This window comes from Loxodonta africana, chromosome 4 (genome assembly GCF_030014295.1).
Source record: "Loxodonta africana isolate mLoxAfr1 chromosome 4, mLoxAfr1.hap2, whole genome shotgun sequence".
Lineage (NCBI taxonomy): Eukaryota > Metazoa > Chordata > Mammalia > Proboscidea > Elephantidae > Loxodonta > Loxodonta africana.
The window spans coordinates 140179252-140200128 of record NC_087345.1 but is presented as its reverse complement, the minus strand read 5'-3'; the positions used below and the strand labels follow the sequence as shown (position 1 = coordinate 140200128).

The following is a 20877-nucleotide window of genomic DNA, read 5'->3' as shown; positions in this document are numbered from 1 at the left end:
AGGATGTAAATTCTTTCTGATCCTCAGGGATACTATTTCACCTTACCAGACAAACTTCTACAAAGTTTTCAAAAACTGTCCTAGACATAGACAAACAAGAAGACAAGTCCCATTTATGAATCATGGCTGAGTAACCTGGGGCTGCGTTTTGCCGGTGGATTTAAAGAAATCTCTGGGTCGCATTTCCACTCTGCATACCCTACAGGTTGGAATAATGCCATATATTTGTCATAAGCCACTATCATACACTCCATTTTATTTAATCCTAACAACTCTATGAAATAGTCAAGGGAGGAACTACATTGTGAACCCACTTGCAAATGAGGAAACAGAGACTTGTAGCAGTTAATTCATTTGCCCAAGATCTCTGTTAACACTGGGGCAGAAATCCTAGACTTCTGAATCCCAGGTGGCTGGAGAAAGGCCAGGCACACTCAAGCATTGAGGGTCCAGGGTCCACGGGACTTCTGGTCTCTGCCTAGAGTTTTCTATCTCTTAGCCAATGGCTGTTCAACATGAACGTAACACTCTTAAATACTGTCTGGCTAAACAAGGGAAAGCACATTTCCAAGGGAACATACTAAGGCAGGCACCATGAAACAACAAGACATCAACTAAGTAAATAGTGATCAATGATATTACCTTATTTCACCAAATCTAAGATACCACCAATTGTAAAATGCACCATTATTTTGTAACACTAAGAAAGAAAAATGCTCCCAATTAAATTAAGATACAATATTGATTTTAAAATACATTTTGATCTCAAATATGTTAAAATGTGTCTTAAAACCAAAAAACCAAACCCGTTGCCATCGAGTCGATTCCGACTCACAGCGACCCTATATGCAGAGTAGAACTGCCCCATAGAGTTTCCAAGGAGCGCCTGGTGGATTTGAACTGCTGACCTTTTGATTCGCAGCCGTAGCTCTTAACCACTATGCCATCAGGTTTCCAAAATGTGTCCTTAGTATTGACAAAATATGGTAATTCAAGACCATCCTTCTCAAAGTGGGGATTACAACCTCCTTGGATGTCATTGACTTTATCAATGTAATTGATTTATATTTAATGGTCAGGAAGGTGGCATCTGAGCTGTACCTTGAAGAACTGGTAATATGGACCAGAGGAGAAGGAAGGGGGGTGGGATTCCCAGAGGAGCAAATGGCATGAGCAAACCTGAGGAGGCAGGAATCCTAGCTTGGCTGCAATACAGGGAAATGGTGGGAAAGAAGTCTAGAAAACTAGGTTAGCCTTTGAAAAGTACTGAACACCACATTAAATTTATAATTTATCAATATTTTTTAGTAGAAATGTTGCTAGGTGATGGGACTGTCAGTAGGGAAAGAGGAACAAAGATGAGTAACGCATCACTTCTGCGGTCCATGAACCCACCTCTCAGACTAGGATCCTTACAGGAAAATTCCAAAATTTCAGCTCTTTGGTAAAAGTAGCCATCCTATAAATAAATTTTTAAATCTCTTCTGTTGCCTCAGCTGTCAAGCCAAACCAAATTATGAAGCACTCAATTCCTCTGGACCAGATTCTGAGCAGGTATTTGGAGCACCTAAGTGACAATTTCTTGATACCCTTTTTTCAATGAAGAGGTAAAGAAGGGAACTAACATTTACTGAGTACATACTATGTGTCAGGCATTACCCTAACTCATAAATTATCACATTTAATCCTCATATTAATCTTATGAGTTGGGCATTATTATCCCTGTTTAATGGATGAAGAAACTAGAGTTCCAAAAAGCTAAATAACTGGGTAAGGTCAATCAGGTTGAGCATGACTGAATCAGGATTCAAACCCAAGTCCACTAAACACTAAAGACCAGGTGCTTTCTACTGCACCATGGTAGGAAACAAGAAAGCATGGAAGGCAAAGACTTTTAAAAGCTTGAAAATCGCTGGTAGGCTAAACTGAAGTCTGAATGGCGATATGCTATTTAAACTACAACGCAGTAAGTAACAAAACCTCTTCAGCTACAGGACACCTTCCTCAATTTATTTAATCAATAGGATGGCTATTAACTTCTCTGAGGTGATTTAGGTATAGTCCGAGATGTATGTGGGGAAGTAGCTGTGGGGATTCTCCTGTTATTGTTGTTGTTGTGTGCTGTCGAGTTGATTCCAATTCATAGTGACGCCACAGGACAGAGTAGAAATGCCCTGTAGGGTTTCCTAGACTATAATCTTTACAGGAGAAGATCTTCAGGTCTGTTCTCCCAAATAGCAGCTGGTGGGTTTAAACTGTCATCCTTTCAGTTAGCAACCGAGTGCTTAACCACTGTGCTACCAGGGCTCCTTGAGCATTTTCTTAAGATCCCTGAATCTACCTGAGGAAACAGCTTAATGATGGATTCACCAAGTGGTCACTGACAATTTACCATATGGTGCTAGGGCCTATAGGCATTCAAAGATGGAGGCTAGGCAGTTCTTCTCTCAAAGAACATGAACCTAGTGATGAAGGTAAGACACAAACACAAATAACTACAATAAAGGACAAGGTGCAAAAAGTGTCATAGTGACTAACAACCCAGACAGGGACTCTAGTTCTAGTTCAGAGAGGACTCAATTGTAACAGCCCCTTATGGGAGTCTGCTCTCAGTCACAAAAAGATCACTTTCAACAGGGATGATCATGGAGATAGTCTGAGCTGCACCTTGAAGAATATAGGTAGTATGAAAAGGAGAAGAAGGGATTCCCACAGGAGCAAATGTATGGGCAAGAATAAGCAGGCAGGAATTCTAATTTGGCTGCAATATAGGGAAGTGATTGGATAGAAGTCTAGAAGAGTAGCTTAGGGTAAGATTTTGAAGGGTACTGAATACCTGAGTCTATTCAGTAGAGAAATGAGGAGTCACTAAAAAAATCTGAACTGAAGAGGGACCTAAAGCAGTGGCATGATTCATCTGGGAACAGGGTGAGAGATGCCCTGGTGGGGAGGGGCAGGGACAAACAGCTGCTGCCATAACTGATGTCGGATACCAAAGGGCCTGCACTCAAGCATTAAAAAAAAGTATGGAAATAAGATGCAAAATGGATTAACTCCAAAAGACTGAGGGAGAACTAAAAAGGAAGCAAGGATAGCTGGGATTCAAGGATAGGATTCTCACCTTCCATGCAACAGATGATCTCCTTCTAAGAAACCAGCTAATGAAAATTCTGTGGATTACAACAGTCAGATCCCATTGTGCATGGGGTCACCATGAGTCAGGGGCCAACTTAACAGCAGCTAACAACAACAACGATGAAATAAGGAGAGATAGGAAAAAAATTGAGATACTTTAGAAGGGTGGTTCTCAACCAGGGGTGGTTTTGCACCCCCCCCCCCGCCCCAGACGTTTAGCAATATCTAGAGACATCTTTGTCTTCACTGGGACAGAGGTGCTATTGGCATGTAGGGGATAGAGACCAGGGATGCTGATCAACATCCTACAATGCACAAAACAGCCTCCTTCAACGCATTCTCACCAGCTTCCCATCCCTGTGATAGTGAGGGGGAAGGGAAGGAGGATGAAGAGTGACAGAGCAGAGGAAGGGCCACCTGTCCTACTGTTAAAGACTCTCCCATGTTGACATGTGAGACTCCTGCCATTCATTTATAAATTATAAATTCCTTCAGCAAATAGTTACTGAAGACCCACTATGTGTCAGCCGTTCTTTTTTTTTTAATAATTTTTATTGTGCTTTAAGTGAAAGTTTACAAATCAAGTCAGTCTCTCACACAAAAACCCATATACACCTTGCTACATACTCTCAATTGTTCTCCCCCTAACGAGACAGGCCACTCTCTCCCTCCACTCTGTCTTTTCCTGTCCATTCTGCCTGCTTCTAAGCCCCTCTACCCTCTCATCTCCCCTCCAGGCAGGAGAAGCCAACATAGTCTCAAGTGTCCACCTGATCCAAGAAGCTCACTCCTCACCAGCATCCCTCTCCAACCCATTGTCCAGTCCAATCTCCTGTCTGAAGAGTTGGCTTCGGGAATGGTTCCTGTCCTGGGCCAACACAAGGTCTGTGAACCATGACCACTGGGGTCCTTCCAGTCTCAGTCAGACCACTAATCTGGCTTTTTTATGAGAATTTGGGGTCTGCATCCCACTGCTCTCCTGCTCCCTTAGGGGTTTTCTGTTGTGTTCCCTGTCAGGGCAGTCATCGGTTGTAGTCGGGCACCATCTAGTTCTTCTGGTCTCAGGCTGATGTAGTCTCTGCTTTCTGTGGCCCTTTCTGACTCTTGGGCTTGTAATTACCTTGTGTCCTTGGTGTTCTTCATTCTCCTTTGATCGAGGTAGGCTGAGACCAATTGATGCATCTTAAGATGCCTGCTTGCTAGCATTTAAGGCCCCAGACGCCACTCTCCAAAGTGGAATGCAGAATGTTTTTCTTATAGATTTTATTATGCCAATTGACTTAGATGTCCCCTGAAACCATGGTACCCAACCCCCTGGCCCTGCTACGCTGACCTTCGAAGCATTCAGTTTATTCAGGAAACTTCTTTGCTTTTGGTTTAGTCCAGTTGTGCTGACCTCCCCTGTATTGTGTGCTGTCTTTCCCTTCACCTAAAGTAGTTCTTATCTACTATCTAATTAGTGAATACCCCCTCCCACCCTCCCTCCCTCACCCATCTCGTAACCCTCAAAGAATATTTTCTTCTCTATTTAAACTATTTCTCAAGTTCTTATAATAGTGGTCTTATACAATATTTGTCCTTTTGCAACTGAATAATTTCACTCAGCATAATGCCTTCCAGATTCCTCCACGTTATGAAATGTTTCACAGATTCATCACTGTACTTTATTGATGCATAGTATTCCATTGTATGAATATGCCATAATTTATTGATCCATTCATCCGCCGATGGGCACTTTGGTTGCTTCCATCTTTTTGCTATTGTAAACAGTGCTGCAATAAATATGAGTGTGCATATATATGTTCATGTAAAGCCTCTTATTTCTCTAGGATATATTCCAAGGAGTGGGATTGCTAGATGGTATGGTAGTTCTATTTCTAGCTTTTTAAGGAAGCGCCAAATCGATTTCCAAAGTGGTTGTACCATTTGACATTGCCACCAGCAGTATGTAAGTGTTCCAATCTCTCCACAGCCTCTCCAACATTTATTCTTTTGTGTTTTTTGGATTAATGCCAGCCTTGTTGGAGTAAGATGAAATCCCACTATAGTTTTGATTTGCATTTCTCTAATAGTTAATGATCATGAGCATGTCCTCATATATCTGTTAGCTACCTGAATGTCTTCTTTAGTGAACTGTCTGTTCATATCTTTTGCCCATTTTTTAATCGGGTTATTTGTCTTTTTGTAGTTGAGTTTTTGCAGTATCACGTAGATTTTAGAGATCAGGTGCTGATCGGAAATGTCATAGCTAAAAACTTTTTCCCAGGCTGTAGGTAATCTTTTTACGTCAGTTGTTGTTCTATGTGCTCAAAGTACAACAGTGAAGTTAGGGCAAGAACTTTTTCCTATTAGTCCTTTTCAAATGATATTCAAAAAGACTTCACTGGGTTCTTGTCTGAGTCATCTAGTGCTGCCGTAACAGAAATACCACAAGTGGACGGCTTTAACAAAGAGAAGTTTATTTTCTCACAGTCTAGTAGGTTACAAGTCCAAACTCAGGGCATCGGGTCCAGGGAAAGGCCTTCTCTCTCTGTCAGCTCTGGAGGAAGATCCTCATCCTCAATCTTCTCCTGATCGAGGAGCTTCTCAGGTGCAGGGGCCCTGTATCCAAAGGTCGCACTCTGCTCCTGGTGCTGCTTTTGTGGTGGTATGAGGTCCCCAACTCTCTGCTTGCTTCCCTTTTCTTTTATCTCTTGAGAGATAAAAGGTGGTACAGGCCACACCCCAGGGAAACTCCCTTTACACTGGATCAGGGAGGTGACCTGAGTAAGGGTGCTGTTATAATCCCACCCTAATTCTTTTAACATAAAATTACAATCACAAAATGGAAGACAACCACACAATACTAGGAATCATGGCCTAACCAAGTTGACACATATTTTTTTGTTGTTGTTGTTTATTTATTTTTATTAACTTTTACTGAGCTTCAAGTGAACGTTTACAAATCAAGTCAGTCTGTCACATATAAGTTTACATACATCTTACTCCGTACTCCCACTTGCTCTCCCCCAATGAGTCAGCCCTTCCAGACTCTCCTTTGCCAGCTTCCCACTCTCTCTATCCTCCCACCCCCCCTCCAGACATGAGATGCCAACACAATCTCAAGTGTCCACCTGATATAATTAGCTCACTCTTCAGCAGCATCTCTCTCCCCCCTACTGTCCAGTTCCTTTCATGTCTGATGAGTTGTCTTCGGGAATGGTTCCTGTCCTGGGCCAACAGAAGGTTTGGGGACCATGGCCGCCAGGATTCCTCTAGTCTCAGTCAGACCATTAAGTATGGTCTTTTTATGAGAATTTGGGGTCTGCATCCCACTGATCTCCTGCTCCCTCAGGGGTTCTCTGTTGTGCTCCCTGTCAGGGCAGTCATCGATTGTGGCCAGGCAACAACTAGTTCTTCTGGTCTCAGGATGATGTAGGTCTCTAGTTCATGTGGCCCTTTCTGTCTCTTGGGCTCTTAGTTGTCATGTGACCTTGGTGTTCTTCATTCTCCTTTGCTCCAGGTGGGCTGAGACCAATTGATGCATCTTAGATGGCCGCTTGTTAGCATTTAAGACCCCAGACGCCACATTTAGAAGTGGGATGCAGAATGTTTTCATAATAGAATCATTTTGCCAATTGACTTAGAAGTCCCCTTAAACCATGGTCCCCAAACCCCCGCCCTTGCTCCGCTGACCTTTGAAGCATTCATTTTATCCCGGAAACTTCTTTGCTTTTGGTCCAGTCCAATTGAGCTGACCTTCCATGTATTGAGTGTTGTCTTTCCCTTCACCTAAAGCAGTTCTTATCTACTAATTAATCAATAAAAAACCCTCTCCCTCCCTCTCCCCCTCCCCCCCGGTAACCACAAAAGTATGTGTTCTTCTCAGTTAATACTATTTCTCAAGATCTTATAATAGTGGTCTTATACAATATTTGTCCTTTTGCCTCTAATTTCGCTCAGCATAATGCCTTCCAGGTTCCTCCATGTTACGAAACGTTTCACAGATTCGTCACTGTTCTTTATCGATGCGTAGTATTCCATTGTGTGAATATACCACAATTTATTTACCCATTCATCCGTAGATGGACACCTAGGTTGCTTCCAGCTTTTTGCTATTGTAAACAGAGCTGCAATAAACATGTGTGTGCATATATCTGTTTGTGTGAAGGCTCTTATTTCTCTAGCGTATATTCCGAGGAGTGGGATTTCTGGGTTGTATGGTAGTTCTATTTCTAACTGTTTAAGATAATGCCAGATAGATTTCCAAAGTGGTTGTACCATTTTACAATCCCACCAGCAGTGTATAAGAGTTCCAATCTCTCCGCAGCCTCTCCAACATTTATTGTTTTGTGTTTTTTGGATTAATGCCAGCCTTGTTGGAGTGAGATGGAATCTCATCGTGGTTTTAATTTGCATTTCTCTAATGGCTAATGATCGAGAGCATTTTCTCATGTATCTGTTAGCTGCCTGAATATCTTCTTTAGTGAAGTGTGTGTTCATATCCTTTGCCCACTTCTTGATTGGGTTGTTTGTCTTTTTGTGGTTGAGTTTTGACAGAATCATATAGATTTTAGAGATCATGCGCTGGTCTGAGATATCGTAGCTGAAAATTCTTTCCCAGTCTGTAGGTGGTCTTTTTACTCTTTTGTTGAAGTCTTTAGATAAGCATAGGTGTTTGATTTTTAGGAGCTCCCAGTTATCTGGTTTCTCTTCGTCATTTTTGGTAATGTTTTGTATTCTGTTTATGCCTTGTATTAGGGCTCCTAAGGTCGTCCCTATTTTTTCTTCCATGATCTTTATCGTTTTAGTCTTTATGTTTAGGTCTTTGATCCACTTGGAGTTAGTTTTTGTGCATGGTGTGAGGTATGGGTCCTGTTTCATTTTTTTGCAAATGGATATCCAGTTATGCCAGCACCATTGACACATATTTTTGAAGGGACACAATTCAGTCCATGACAGTCCTTATGATGGGTAACTTGGGACCAAAGAGATGAGTAAGAGATGTTGCCAGCCCTTGGGAAAAAGAGCCTACCAAGGTAGATGATTATCATTCATTCAGCAATAACTGGGGGCCTGCAGTGCAAGGCACAGGGGACAGAGCACTCAAGGAACTCCTAAAAGCTCCTTCACCAGTTCACAATCTGGTCATGCACATGGCTGAAATATGTCCTCTGGCAGAGGAATGTTCTAGGAGCCCTTGAGAGGAGCAGAAGATCCAGCCTGAGCAAGAGGCCGATTCAGCCGTGCCTCTCCTGAACCTACTGCTAGGTCTGACAGCCTCCTCTGGCTTTCTGTTCTTTCTCCATTTCTGCTCTATCCTGCATCCCCAAAGCACCTGTGACGTGCAGGGTCCCAGAGATGGGTCTTAAGAGCAGAGTTTGAGAGGATAAAAGACTTGGAGATTTTGGAATACTGAGAACTCGCTATTTGTGTATGGTAGAAGTTACTAAAACAAAAGCCCCTGAAGTTCAGGAACTATATCCTAAATCCCAGCACCTGGGACATGGCTGAATCAATACTTGTTATATGAATAACTCAATTGCCCACAGAAAACTATTAAGGATGGGAAAATGGGCTTATTTCTAGCAAGGAAAATGCAACATAATGACAAAGTCTGCTGTCCTAAGATATCAACAATAACAGATATTTACTGAGCACCTTCTACAGTGCAGAAACTGTTTTAAGCTCTGAGGATGTAGTGGAGAAAAAGATAAACATGGGGGGAGCAACATTTAACATGCAAACTAATATTTACAGATGGCAGTAAATGCTATAGAGGAACTAGACAGGAATAGAGAGTGCCCAGCAGGCGGCTACTCCAGACAGCTTGGCCTCTTTGAGAAGCTGAGACCTGAGAGTGGAAAGGAGCCACCCAGCACAGAGAAGGGTGGGAGTGGTCCAGGGAGGGGAGCAGCAGGTGCAAAGGCCCTGAGGAAGTACGGCGTGTTCACACAGCATCAGAGAGGCCAGGGTGGCAGAAACTGGGTCCAAGATACAGTTGCAGAAGGAGTCAGAAGCCAAATTGTAGATGGCCTGGTAGACCATGGTAAGGCTCTGGGTTTTATTTTAAGTTGCATGGAAAGTAAGGAGGGTATTCTCTGAGCAATGTGAATACTCCCTCTCAATATCAGGAATGATATATAAATTTTGTTGATTAAAATCCTGTTAGAGAAATATCAGGATATGGCTAAAATCTTGTTTGTAATGGCACAGTACATGACACCTTTGAAAGAGCAGCCATTCTCTTAGAGAACCTTGAGATTAGGTTAGGAGCATGTCTGGGACCAGTAGTCCCTGGGGCCACGACAAGGTAAAGGACCTAGCTGCAGCACTCACCCCCATTCTTGAGACAGGCCTGCAGCCGGGAAAACAAGTGGTCCTCACTTCTCCGCCTCCTTCTCCCCCCGCTTCAGCCTCCTCTGCTTCCTGCCAGCCACAGTCTCTTGGCCAGGAGGCAACTGCTTTGGCCTCAGGCTGCTTGGATTTGTCCTGCCCACATTGGCCGAGCCCCTGAGCTGGTGTCGGTTCTTTCCATCTCTTTTGGTTTCTTCTGTGCCTCCTACCACCTTCCCCTCCTCCCTCTGTAACACCTGGCTCCGTGTGCCATCTTTGCTTCTTCTTGAAAGGCTGTGAAGACACACTCTACTGGGGAACCACACCCCTGGCATGCGACACTACACTGGTAGGATCACTGGGGCTTTTTTTTTTTTCCTTGTTTTGCTTTGTTCTGTTCTGTTTGTTTGTTTTCTTTTTCTTTTCGCAGCTTGGGAGCCTATCTAGCTGGGCTGCACTGCATGGCTTAGAAGCCACTCCCCCAATCTGCGCAGCCACATAGGTGGGATCTCTGAGGACATTTTTTTTTTTCTTTTGTACTTCTTTCTTTTTTTTTTTTCCTTTCTGTCTGTCTTCATTTCTCAGTTCTCATCTCTCTACATTTATCTTCTTTTCCTGCCTCCTGAATACCTGGTGCTGTGTAACATCCATACCCCATGTAGCCGGGCTATACTGCGCAGCCTGGGAGCCACTTCCCTGGTTTTAGCAAACCCACCAGTGGGACTCTGGGACTCCTGGGGGCTTTTCTTTTCCAAATTTTTATCTAGTTATTTTTTTCTTTCTTTTTCCCTTTTTCTCCATTTCTCAGTTTCTCATCTCTCCACTCCAACGACAAATTCCCTTAGCGCTCTTTTTTTTCTCTTTGTTTGCTTGTTTGTTTTTCTCTCCTCTCTCTCTTTCCCACACCCCTATTAGCTTCACACATCAAAACCTCCCCCTTCTTTCCTGCCTACCTGCACCGTGCACTGAACATCACACCCTCAAGTAGCACAGGCATGGCCTACTGGAACCTGCCCAGCACTGATTCCTGGCCTGCCTTGTCGGCCCTAGTATGTGCCACAAACAACCCGTCCCAGCCCCTCCCCTTCAGCTGGACCTGCCCTGCTGCACCACAGCTGAATAACTGGTCCTGCCCATTGGACAAAGAGGTGAAAAGTATCATGACCACAGACAAGCAAACCACAAAGATTACACAGCCCACCTTCTCAGACATAACCAAATAAAACAAAAAATCAGGACAAAACGAATCTACAATCAAGAAATGAATAACTACTGAACCTCCCAAAGACAGCAGATAATATCAAAACATATAAAAAACAGGACAGGAGGGGTCCAGTAGGCATCCAATATAAAACACTGATGACTTTCCAGTAGAAGAAAAGGCACTAGAACTACCTGACAGGGAATTCAAATCTCTAATATTCACAGCAATCCAGGAGTTGAAGCAAAAATGAGGAAAAAATAGACAAATTTTTGGAAAAGGCAGACAAATTCATGGAAAATACAGACCAAAAAAAACCGAACGATTCAGGAAAGTAATATAGGAACAAAATGCCCAAATAAATTCACAACTAGAAATTGTACAAAAACAACAATTAGATATTCAAAAGATAAACAACAAGATTTCAGAAATGGACAGTGTCACAGAAGGGCTGAGGAACAGGTTTGAAACAATGAAAGACAGAATCAGCGAAACTGAAGACAAACACTTGGACACAACTCTGTTTGAGAAAAAATCAGAAAAAACAATGAAGAAAAATGAAGAAACCCTGAGAATTATGTGAGATACAATCAAAAGCAAAAATTTGTGAGTGATCGAATTCCAGAACAGGGAGAGAAAACAGAAAATACAGAGAGGACCACTGAAGAACTGCTGAGAGAAAACTTCCCTAATACCATGAATGATGAAAAGCTGACCATCTGAGAGGCTTAACAAACCCATATAGGTATGCCCCAAAAGAAAAATACCAAGGCACATCAAAACCACACTCGCTAAAACCAAAGACAAAGACAAAACCCTGCAAGCAGCTCAAGAAAAACAAAAAGTCACATACAGAAGAGAAACAATAAAACTAAGCTCTGATTATTCGGCAGAAACCATGCAGGCAAGAAGGCAATGGGATGACATATATGAAAATGAAGACTGCTTTAGACACTTACTGAGAGATCAAAGACTACAGCCGTCAGTATGGATTACACCTGATCGTGAAGAAAAGGAACATCCTCACAGCTGGACCAATAAACGACATCACAATAAGTGGAGAAAAAAATTAAGTCATCAATGGTTTCATTCTACTTGAATCGACAATCAATGTCCGTGGAAGCAGCACTCAAAAAATCAAATGACATATTGCATTGGGCGAATCTGCTGCAAAATGCCTCTTTATAGTTTTAAAAAGCAAAGATGTCACTTTGATGATTAAGATGTACCTGACCCAACCCATGGCATTTTCAATCGTGTCATATGCATGTGAAAGCTGGACGATGAAAAAGGAAGACAGAAGAAGAACTGAAGCGTTTGAGTTGTGGTATTGGCAAAGAACACTGTACATAGTGGACTGCCAAAAGAATAAACAAATCAGTCTTAGACGAAATACAATCAGAATTCTCCTTAGAAACAAGGATGATGAGGCTTCAGCTTGCTTACTTTGGATATGTTATTAGGAAAGATCAATCCCTAGAAAAATACATTATTGGTAAAGTACAGGGTCAGTGAAAACAAGGGAAACCCTCAATGAGATGGGTTGGTACAATAGTCACAACATCAATGGACTAAACATAGCACTGGTCATGATAATGGCATAGGAACGGGCAACGTTTCCTTCTGTTACATGTAAGGTCATGATGAGTCTGGGCCAACTCAATGACAACTAACAACAACAACCTTTTTAAAAATAAGAAAATACGGCTAAGTTTTTGAGTAATTTCCAAACACAGGGTAAGTACCAGCATCACTTAGTTAAAACAACAGACATGTTTGAGATGGGGTTAGCAAGATCCCCTCCTTCTCAACCAGTGAGTTACTCAATTTTCAACCATACCAGCCACATCAGACTCTAACTCTCCTACTGAGAATTCTCACTTTTCTTTCCCTTCATCACAGCCAACCAAACACTTGTCTTCTCCCCATCATTCCACAAAGTGGGATCCTCTGTTCCCATTTACGTAATGATCAAAATGACATGTACACTTCATTGAACACAGCTGATGTTCATGAGAGGCATTTCCTTCAGTGCTGGCCACCACATGCAGACATAAGCAGTGGGGGTGCTGCTAACATCCCACACCAAGCAGTCTCCATCTTTAAATGTAAAGCAAACCAGAGGTAGGGTGCCAAGGAGTCCTGCCTAACCTGCCTTTAAGCCTTCATCAATATGGTTACAATAGCTAATGATTCTACAGCCCTGCAAAGTTCCATGTGTGGCCTATGAGCTTTACGTATGTTAACCTTCACCACAACCCACCTCAGCGACCATATGAGATAAAGTTATGGCTTCCAATTCACAAGTGAGGAAACTGAGGCACAGAGAAGTCAGGTGGCCTGCCCTGCCCAAGGCTACACAGATAATGTAATAAATGGTAGTACTGGGACTCTAGAGCCCTTGTTTTAGCCTCTATTACCTCTTGTCTCAGGGTCTATCTTGTTAATACAGTCTAGAACTCTCCCCTTTTCCCTCATTCACCAGCTCCCGCTCCTGAACGTGATGTAACATTTTCTAATCCTAAACATATATACAAAATCTCTCTAAAGGTTTAATTACCTTGATTGCAGGTCTTGGACCTCAAATAAAAATTTTAAGAAGTATTTAGTAATTTGTTACTCAAATTCTCCCAGAAGAAACTTCCCAATGAATAAGTATACAGACTTAAGGCACCTGGGTGGAACGAACAGTTTGTGCTTGGCTACTAACTAAAAGGTTGGCAGTTCAAATCCACCCAGAGGTGCCTGGGAAGAAAGGCCTGGCAGTCTACTTCTGAAAGATCACAGCCATGGAAAGCCCTATGGAGCGCAGTTCTATTTTGAAACACAGGGTTGCCATAAGTCAGAATTGACTCCAAGGCAATGGGTTTGGCTTTTTTTGGTATATAGGCAGACCCCAGGCTACAAACATTTGACTTAACATACAACTCGTAGTTATGAACCAATCCCTGTAAAGCTAATGATATTAAAAATTTAAGGTACACAATGGTTTGTAGTAACAAACAGATGCTACTTTGTTACACATCAAAACATTACTATTATTACTGCATTATTATGGTTAGTGTATCTGGAAGAGTTTCTTTAATTTTTAAAAAAAAAATGCATAGAAAGGTACACTATATACTATATAAGGAGCCCTGGTGATGCAGTGGTTAAAGCAATTGACTACTAACTGAAAGTTCAGCGGTTCGGAACCACCAGCAGCTCCGAGGGAGAAAAATGTGGCAGTCTGCTTCCGCAGAGACCCCTGTGGGGTCGCTATGAGTTGGAGCTGACTCAGCAGCAGTGGATTGTATACTATATACTAAGACAAACATTTGACTGACGTTAGATACGAACAGTGCCTAACTGTTCCAACTTACATACAAATTTGACTTAAAGACAGATTTAGGAATGACCCTTGTTTGCAGTTGAAGGACTGCCTGTATAGTCTTAGAGACGAGTGTCTGTGATACCCCACTCACTCCATCATCCTGGACCGATGGAAACTTCCCATCATCTTCAGGCATTTACTGGGAAGAGAAACAGAAGGGGGTGCGCTGGCCTCTTGACCATGTCCACCTGCTGGTTAAGGACAGGCTAGGGAAAAAGAGAAGCCTGGTCCAACCCCAGGAGATGCCAAAAATGCACGCACAGCACCAGGAACCAAGCTGACGCTCAGGCTGCACCATGGCTTCCTACCTGTACCTCGCTAAACCCAGAGGTCAGAGTAAGCCTCAGCAGAAAACAGATCACCCTGAGCTAGTGTCAGAAAGCTTTGTTACCGTGTTTCTCCCTCCCTAGCAGGCCTCAGGGCAAATCTAACACTGGAGATGACTCTAAAGAGCTCTTTGAAGGGTAAAGTTTGTAAACCAAGAACTCTTCACTTCACTGTCTTTTCTAACCCAAGCCCACCTCTGGTAAACCTACTCTCTCCCTTTATGAATTAATCAGACAGGAGGAACCTTTTAGGATTTTGCATTTCTGGCGCTCAGGAAGTTACAGAGGAGAGAGGCGTATAAACCAGTTGAAGAATGGAGTCTGGGAGCCTCACCCCAGGAACTCAGACAACACCCCTGAAGTCACCCAAAGCTGGAGACAGAGCCTCGTCATAATCCCTAGGATGCCAACTAACCACAGAGGCCCCTGCTAGGCCGGAGCCTAAAGCCGGGAGCACAACCTGACCCTCCTGCTCAACCACAAGCCCTGCCTGCAAGACCACGATTTGTGAAACAGTAACTCTGTGAAAGCAACAGGCCCCAGCTCCCTCCTGCTCTGGTAGGAACAGCCTCCTGGCCTTTGATTGGCCTGCTTCCCCACCCCCCAGGCCTGGTCCACAGCAGAACGATCTCCAGAACCAGAAATAGCTAACACTGTTTAAAATGACGGAACGTTAGAACTAGAAGGAGCCTCAAAGACAATCTAACACAACGCCCTCCCTTCATAGAAAAGGCCACAAAGGACCAGAGAGGAGAAGTTAGGACAGGCCCCTCCCAAAGAAGACAACTCCACGGCAAGACTCAAGAAGAACATGGTGACGTAAAGGGCAAGGCAGAAAGATGAGCTGGGATCTTTGGGGGCCTGAGGGCTTGGAGGGTTTGGGTGCGCAAAAAGAATTTCTGGGAAAATGTCTCTATCCCTTTAAGGGTTGCATTGCGGCCAGCAGGGTCCCTTCTCAAAGGGGATCCCTGATCCTGGCCGGCCCTGCTGGCTGGGTAATCATTACAGCACAGCCCCCTGAGGACCTTAAGGGGCAGTCTGAATCTAGGCTTCCTGAAACTTCCATGCACGGTACTTGAGGAGAGGTTAGAAAGCTCAGGCTGTACAGCACCAACACACCTAGACTCCCCCCACCCCCTCGGGAGCAAACCAGGTTCCAAATCGCCCAAGAGGAAAAAGAGGTGGGGAAAAAAACCATACGGGTGGAGAAGCAGGGAGAAAAGAGACCAACTTTGGAAAGTCTAGAAGAGAATTCATGCAGCACAGAAAGACCAAACTGCAACCACGGGGCGAAGAAGTCAGGAAATGCAACCACAGCAGCCAGCCCAGTGGCGAGACCGCCAGCCAGTGGGTCAAAGCGGGGTGGAGGCGGGTGGAGGTTTAAATTTAGCCAGGTAAACACAGCCAGCCAGAGGTGGAGAGGGCCTGGGAGGAGCAGAGCAATCACCTGCCTGCAGTGTCATCAGCACCCCTCCCAACATGCCGTTTGGGGTGGTGGACAGACAGCACCTCAGAGATAGGTAACAAAAAAATGGCTATTTTCACCTTAAAAGGTGGCTCAGATTAGAAACCATCAAGTCTTTTCATCTTTATCACGGTATGTAGTCCCAACCTCTCTGCTGGATTTTTCTGGACTCCTGGATACAGTTACAAGATGCCTAATGGAAACCAGCCAAAGGATGCCCTTAAGTGGGTGTCTATTCTTCATCACTATGGGATTTTTATATCTAGTATCTATTGCTGTTTTGAGTCTTGTGAAACCTGATGCTTATGCAGAGTTACCAAAATAACAACAGTCAAAAACAATAACAACAACAACTTTTGAGTATTCAGTTCTGGAGCTAGAACAAAGGTGGAATCCAAAAGACTAAGGAGATAAATGACAGTTTGAAAATTAGCAAACCAAAAACCTGTTGCCATCGCGTCAATTTCGACTCATAGTAATCCTATAGTACAGAGTGGAACTGCCCCATAGGGTTTCCAAGGAGTGGTTGGTGGATTCAAACTGCCCAACTTCTGGTTAGTGGCCCAGCTCTTAACCACTGCGCCACCAGGGCTGGGCTCTGAAAAGCAGCAAGGGAGAACAAAATCCTAATTTCAAACACAGACGGCAAGGACTGTCACTTGATGTAAAAATTCTCCCCACACTGGAGGTGCCAGGCCACAGCAGTCCAGAAACCAGCAGAACTATCCTAAAAGTGGAAATTAGAACAGATCAGCCTGGTCCTCTGCCCTTCTTGAAGAAGCACAAACAAAAATTCTTTCAGCTGCCACTACAGTCAGAGGAGAGTGAATTATGCAGGTGAAGAACAATCCTACTTTTTTTTTCTTTCACAGTATATGGCTCCCAGCAATGTGGCAACAGCCCTTTAACTTATGCTTTTTGGTTAGAAAAAATTTTTTGGAAAAAGTTGTCTTAAGCCGATAAGGAAACCTTGGAGATGTTACAACCACCAAGTGAACTAGGTACGGGACTAGTTTCAGACACCTCGGACAAACCCACACACACAGACACACACACCCTTGTTCACATATTCATACTCAAATAGATGAGAAACCAGAGCCTGGGAGAGTGGGAAATCCATGGATGGAAAAGAGCCAGTGATCTCCTCCAAGCCTGGCAAGTGGACCCCACAGTGTGTCACAGTGTATGTGTTTAAAAAGAAAAAGATACGGAAGGGAAGGTGTCATCCATTGCTGCCATTAGTTATCCTTACAGCATCTCTTTAGGTCCCTTTACTCCCTTCACCTCCTACCCTGGTCCCAGCTCCATCTGTGCATTCTGGTGTGCAGCCCTGGCTTTACTTACGCCTCTTTCACTGGGTTCCTGGACTTGACGTCCCCATGAAGATCCCAGCTTTACTTCTCCTCTCACAATTGCACAAAAGAGGTCTCTTTCACCACTGCCTTTCCTTCAGAGAAGACACACCTCCTGTCTACTTGCTATTTATAACCACAAATCTTCCGTGTCAAAGAAAGAACAGACACTATTTTGAAATGGAGGAAAACCACCACTCAGCCTTCCACCTCTAATAGGTCGGTGTGTTTGCCAGGACTTGTGTGTGTGAGCCTGGACAGGCATGTGGGCACAAGCTCAGAGCCTGGCATCCACTCATCTATGCCTGAGAATCGAGAGTCTTGCCTTTGATAACTACCTGCATCCCATTTAGACCCCAGCAAGAGTGGCTGGTGCAGGAAAGGGTCCTCAGGATTTCTGGGGGTGTGCCCGCTCCAAGGCCCTATGTCACCTTAGGGGCCAGTCACATAAGGGGTCACCCTAAGCTTCCACCCACATACATGCATGCTGGTAGTTGGCCAGGAGCAGCCAGAGCACTGCTGCTGACCCAGCGTTTTCTGCAGCAGGCTGATAGCACGGACACAGATGCCTTAAAAAACGCCTTGAACTCTGTCAAATGGGCACATTCCTTGGAGACCAGTCAGGGGATTGGTAACTTGATCCTGAGCCCTTCTCTTTCAGGTACCAGGCTGAAACTCTGCCCGGGGTGGTAGTTATTGAAAGTTGTTGCCAACTTGGCCAGGTGGCAAGAGCAGGGCAGAAGGAACTGGGAAAGAGGAGAGCAAACCCTTGAATTCACAGCCGAGTAACCAACACATGGCCTGAGCCACCTCAGTTTCCCTCTCTGTAACAGAACCAATCATTCTCCACGGAAATTTAATTATCTCCTACAACGATTTGCAGGATGAAAATATCTAGGAAATTTGGCTCTGACTAGACAGCTTGGCAAATATCCACCGAGGCTCCACGGAGAAGCTGGAGAACGGGGTCACTTCCCACTCTTCCCAGGGCAGGGATGGATGGCATGAGGAGAGAAAAGAGAAAACTTTAACCCCACTCAGGGCTCTAGCCTCTACCTGCTCGGGGCAGGAACTCAGGCACAAAACTAACACTCCTCCCTGAGGTTAAAATGATCCAGATGTGGTCCTCGTCCCAGTCCGGTTGATGCCGTGAGCAGACCTCAAGCAGAGAATTTCAGCTGGGCCCGGCCAAGCCTGGGAAAGCTTGCGAGAAGCTTCGAAGGGCTCACACTTCTCCGGGAGCCGTGGGCAGTGCCCGAGGGCAGTCCCTGCGCACGCCCGGGGGCGGCAGTTCTCCGGGCCACCTCCTCGGTCGCCCACCTCTCGGCGACGCCGCGCCAGAGCTGCCAGGGGGACGGCGCCGCGGCGAGCGAGGAAACCCTACCCTTACCTGCCCGCGGCCGGGAGCGCGCTCTCGGCCGCGAGAGCCGCACACCCATGGAGGCAGCAGCGGCGCGGCCGGGAGCGAGCCAGCCCCAGCTTTGTTCGCGGCCCGGGGTCGGCGATAAAATCCTTCCCTTTCCTCATTCCCATCCCCCCCACCTGACGGGGCTGCCGCCGACTCTGCAGACCCCGCTCCAAGCCCAGCACAACAAAGTCTCCTAGAGGAGAGATGGGCCCCCTCCGGTGGCCGCTGCGCCGCCCCCTCTTCCCTCGCTCCCTTCCGGACCCCCCTGCCCGTGCCCCAGACTCTGAGCGCCCCGCGGCACCCAGACCCACCCGGCCCGCCAGGCGCCGAGGGGGACCGAAAGCAGGAGGAAAACTCTAGGAAGTTGCGGCGGCCGGGGGAGGGGAGGCGGGCGCCTCCAGGCTGGGAGAGCCGAGGGGCCGAGGGGCGGCGGCGGCGGCGGCGGCTCGGGGCCCGGGCAGCTCCCCCTCTCCCGCAGCTGGCAGCCCGGCGCTTACCTGCATGTCCCGCCGCTTGTCAGGCCCCGCGGACGCCGGCTCGCCGCTCTCCTCCGCCAGGCTCTGCAAGTGCCTGGATGCGCTGAACTCGGCCGGGCGCCGCCGCGCGCGGAGGCACGGCCCGCGGGAGCCTGGGGGGCGATGTGGGGACCCTCCCCGGCCGGTGGGGCCCAAGGCAGACCCTGCCCGCTCCTCTCAGAGCGCGGGCTGCTCCGCGTGCTGCACCGGACTCTGCATCCGCTGCTAGGGCGCAGGGTTGGCGGCGCAGACGGGCGCGCCCCGCTCCGGGGGTCCCACCGAGGCGTCTCTCGGCCCCCAGATGCTGAGGCAGCCTCCGCGGGGCCCGCTGCGCCCGGCCCGGGGAGTCCCGGGCTTCGGAATCCGCGCTGCTTCCTGACCCCCGGACGGCTCCCTGCTCTTCGCTGGAGACCCCCGAGCTCAGCCAGTGGAGGAATTCAGGGGTGCGGGGCCCGAGGCCGACTAAGAGGGGCGCGCTAGGCCCTGGGCTCCTGGGTCGGCTGGCTGCCGTCGGCAGTCGCTGGGCTACGCACTCCTTTTTAGAGCGCGGGACCCCAGGCAAGTTTCGGCCCCAAGTTGGCTGCGGGGCGGGTGGCGGCCGCGGCTCGGAGTGCAGGGGCCGGCGCTGGGCGAGTGGATCCCGGGGGCTCCTCCGCCTCCGCCCCGCCTCCTGCGCCTCCTCCCCGCCCCCCGGCAGCCGTGCCGGCCCCCGGCTTGCTCCTTCCCACCCGCAGAGCCCGAGACACCCCTCCAGTGGACTCCTCCCAGTCGCTGGGACCGTGACCTCCCGCACCTGCCTCTCGCGGACCGGGCGCACTCGCCACTCTCCTTTGGCCCCTCCACAGAGCGGCCCTGGCTGTGGCTGCGAGGTGCGGATAGGGAGCCCAGGCCACGGGGAGACCCCCCCACCCCCTTCCCAGCGCTGCACACCCACCACCTCCTCCTCTGGAACTCGACCCCCTTCTTCGAGAGGACCTGGGGGACTTGCCGGGGCCAGCATCTCCCTCTGGGCGACAAGGGACCCTGCGCCGTCTCTTGGAGCTCTTCGCAGGAGCACCCACCTCACGGGCTGCGGAGCTAGAGAATCAGAGAGCAAGAGAGAGTTGCATCAATATCTCTTAAATTACATCAAGCACTTTCATGTGCTCTCGCTTCCTTTGAATCTCCTGAAAAAGTAGAGTGATGAGGTAACTATTATTTCCATTTTACAAGCTAGAGGCATTCCCCTCCCAGTCTTGGATCCTTCTCCTACAGCATCCAACACAAGGAGATCTCTGGGAAATCAGGTGCGGGAGGAAGGCCACACGAAGAAAGGGTTTCCAAAGGCGAAATGCCTCCTCTCAACACTGTCAGGGGTTTGCCGAATTATTCTCCTGATTTCTTGATGGAGAAACAGGCACAAAAAAGTGGCATGACCAGTCCGTAGTCACTAAAGGGGGTCGCTAGACTCCAGTGTTTGACCTCAACTGAAATCGAAGTTTAAATGATTTTACTGAGGTCCCAAGTCTTGTTAGTATGTTACTTCACAGGACTCCTGGGTCAGTTGCCCAAGAGAGCACTCAAAGAGGTGAAGGGAGTCGCCAAATCCCACAGGAGTCTGGAACTCAACCTCCAGCTGCTGGACCCTGTTACAGACCCTTGTAACCAGGTGTCAGCCAAAAGCCTGCCCTCCAGCTGCCTTTTCTTTTACATTCTGAAAACCCCAGAGTCTTCCCTGAGTGAGGAGGAGGTCGCCCTGCTGAAGAAATTGCATTTGAACGCAGTGCAGTGAGAAAAAGAAAACCATA

General features: G+C 46.7%; 1 protein-coding gene across 1 annotated transcript in view; it reads right to left on the bottom strand.

Moving 5' to 3' along the window:
- Positions 1 to 19684, bottom strand: part of WNT5B (Wnt family member 5B) — a 136734-nt gene extending 117050 nt beyond the window's left edge. The window contains exon 1 of the mRNA XM_003410617.4: positions 19073 to 19684. Within this exon, the coding sequence (XP_003410665.2) occupies positions 19073 to 19078 (6 nt within the window). The 5' untranslated portion in view covers positions 19079 to 19684. The remainder of the gene's footprint in view (positions 1 to 19072) is intronic.
- Between the last annotated feature and the right edge of the window lie 1193 nt (positions 19685 to 20877).